The 890-nt window shown below is 69.0% G+C and overlaps 1 protein-coding gene across 1 annotated transcript in view; it reads right to left on the bottom strand.

The window, feature by feature from the left end:
• Zfp36l2 (ZFP36 ring finger protein like 2) overlaps positions 1-890 on the bottom strand; it is a 5,684-nt gene that overhangs the window by 2,177 nt on the left and 2,617 nt on the right. The window contains 1 exon segment of the mRNA XM_015479391.2: positions 2-890. Within this exon segment, the coding sequence (XP_015334877.2) occupies positions 2-890 (889 nt within the window).

The raw sequence follows: 890 nt of genomic DNA, 5'->3' as shown, positions 1-890 counted from the left end.
GCTCCGGTAGTAGGCGGCGGCCGCGGCGGCGAAGTTGTGGGTCTGGATGGCCAGCGGCGTGATGAGGCTGCTCAGCTCCGGGCCGAAGGCGAAGGCGTTGTTGGCACAGGAAGCCGAGCAGGCGGCGCACGGGGCTCCGGGCGCAAGCAAGTCCTCGGCGCCCCCGGTGCCATAGAGCAGCGCAGCTGCGGCTGCAGCCGCTGCCGAGGCGCAGCACGTCGGGGCGCCGGAGGGCGTGGAGGCCGCAGAGGCCGAGGAGCAGGAGGAGGCGGAGGAAGAGCAGGATGAGGCAGAAGAGCAGGAGGGCGGCGGAGGCGTGCGCGATGTAGGGCTGTCGAGCAGCAGGGGCGACTCAAGGCCCCCAGGGGGCTGGTGGTGGCCGGATGGGAAGCCAGAGAAGCTGAGGCTGTGGTGCAGCTTGGGCCGCGGCTCCCGCGGGAAGCCCAGGTGCAGCGCCTCGCGGGCACCAAAGGTGCGCAAGTCCCCTGAGGCGCCCCCTGAAGGCGCAGGCCTCCGCTCGTCCGCGTTGTGGATGAAGTGGCAGCGCGGCCCATAGGGGCAGAAGCCGATGGTGTGGAAGGTGCGGCATAGCTCCGTTTTGTACTTGGGGTGCCGTGTCAGGCTGCGCAGCTCGTGGAAACCGTGCGCGAACTGGCACTTCTCCCCATACTTGCACGTGCCGCTCTCCTCGAAGGGTCGGCACAGCTCCGTCTTGTAGCGCGTGGAATTGATCTGTGAACCGCCGCCTCCCTTTTGCTGCTGCTGCAGGTGCAGGAGGTGCTGGCTGCGCTCGCCGTTCTCACTGAACGAGCGGTCCCGGAATTTGTTCTCCTTGTTGAGTAGCGCCGCGCCGCCGCCTCCCCCCGACGGCTCCTTGAGGGGGCCGTAGG

Source organism: Marmota marmota, unplaced genomic scaffold, assembly GCF_001458135.2.
Source record: "Marmota marmota marmota unplaced genomic scaffold, marMar, whole genome shotgun sequence".
Lineage (NCBI taxonomy): Eukaryota > Metazoa > Chordata > Mammalia > Rodentia > Sciuridae > Marmota > Marmota marmota.
Note: the sequence above shows the minus strand (reverse complement) of the source record. Positions and strands in the feature narration are given on the sequence as shown.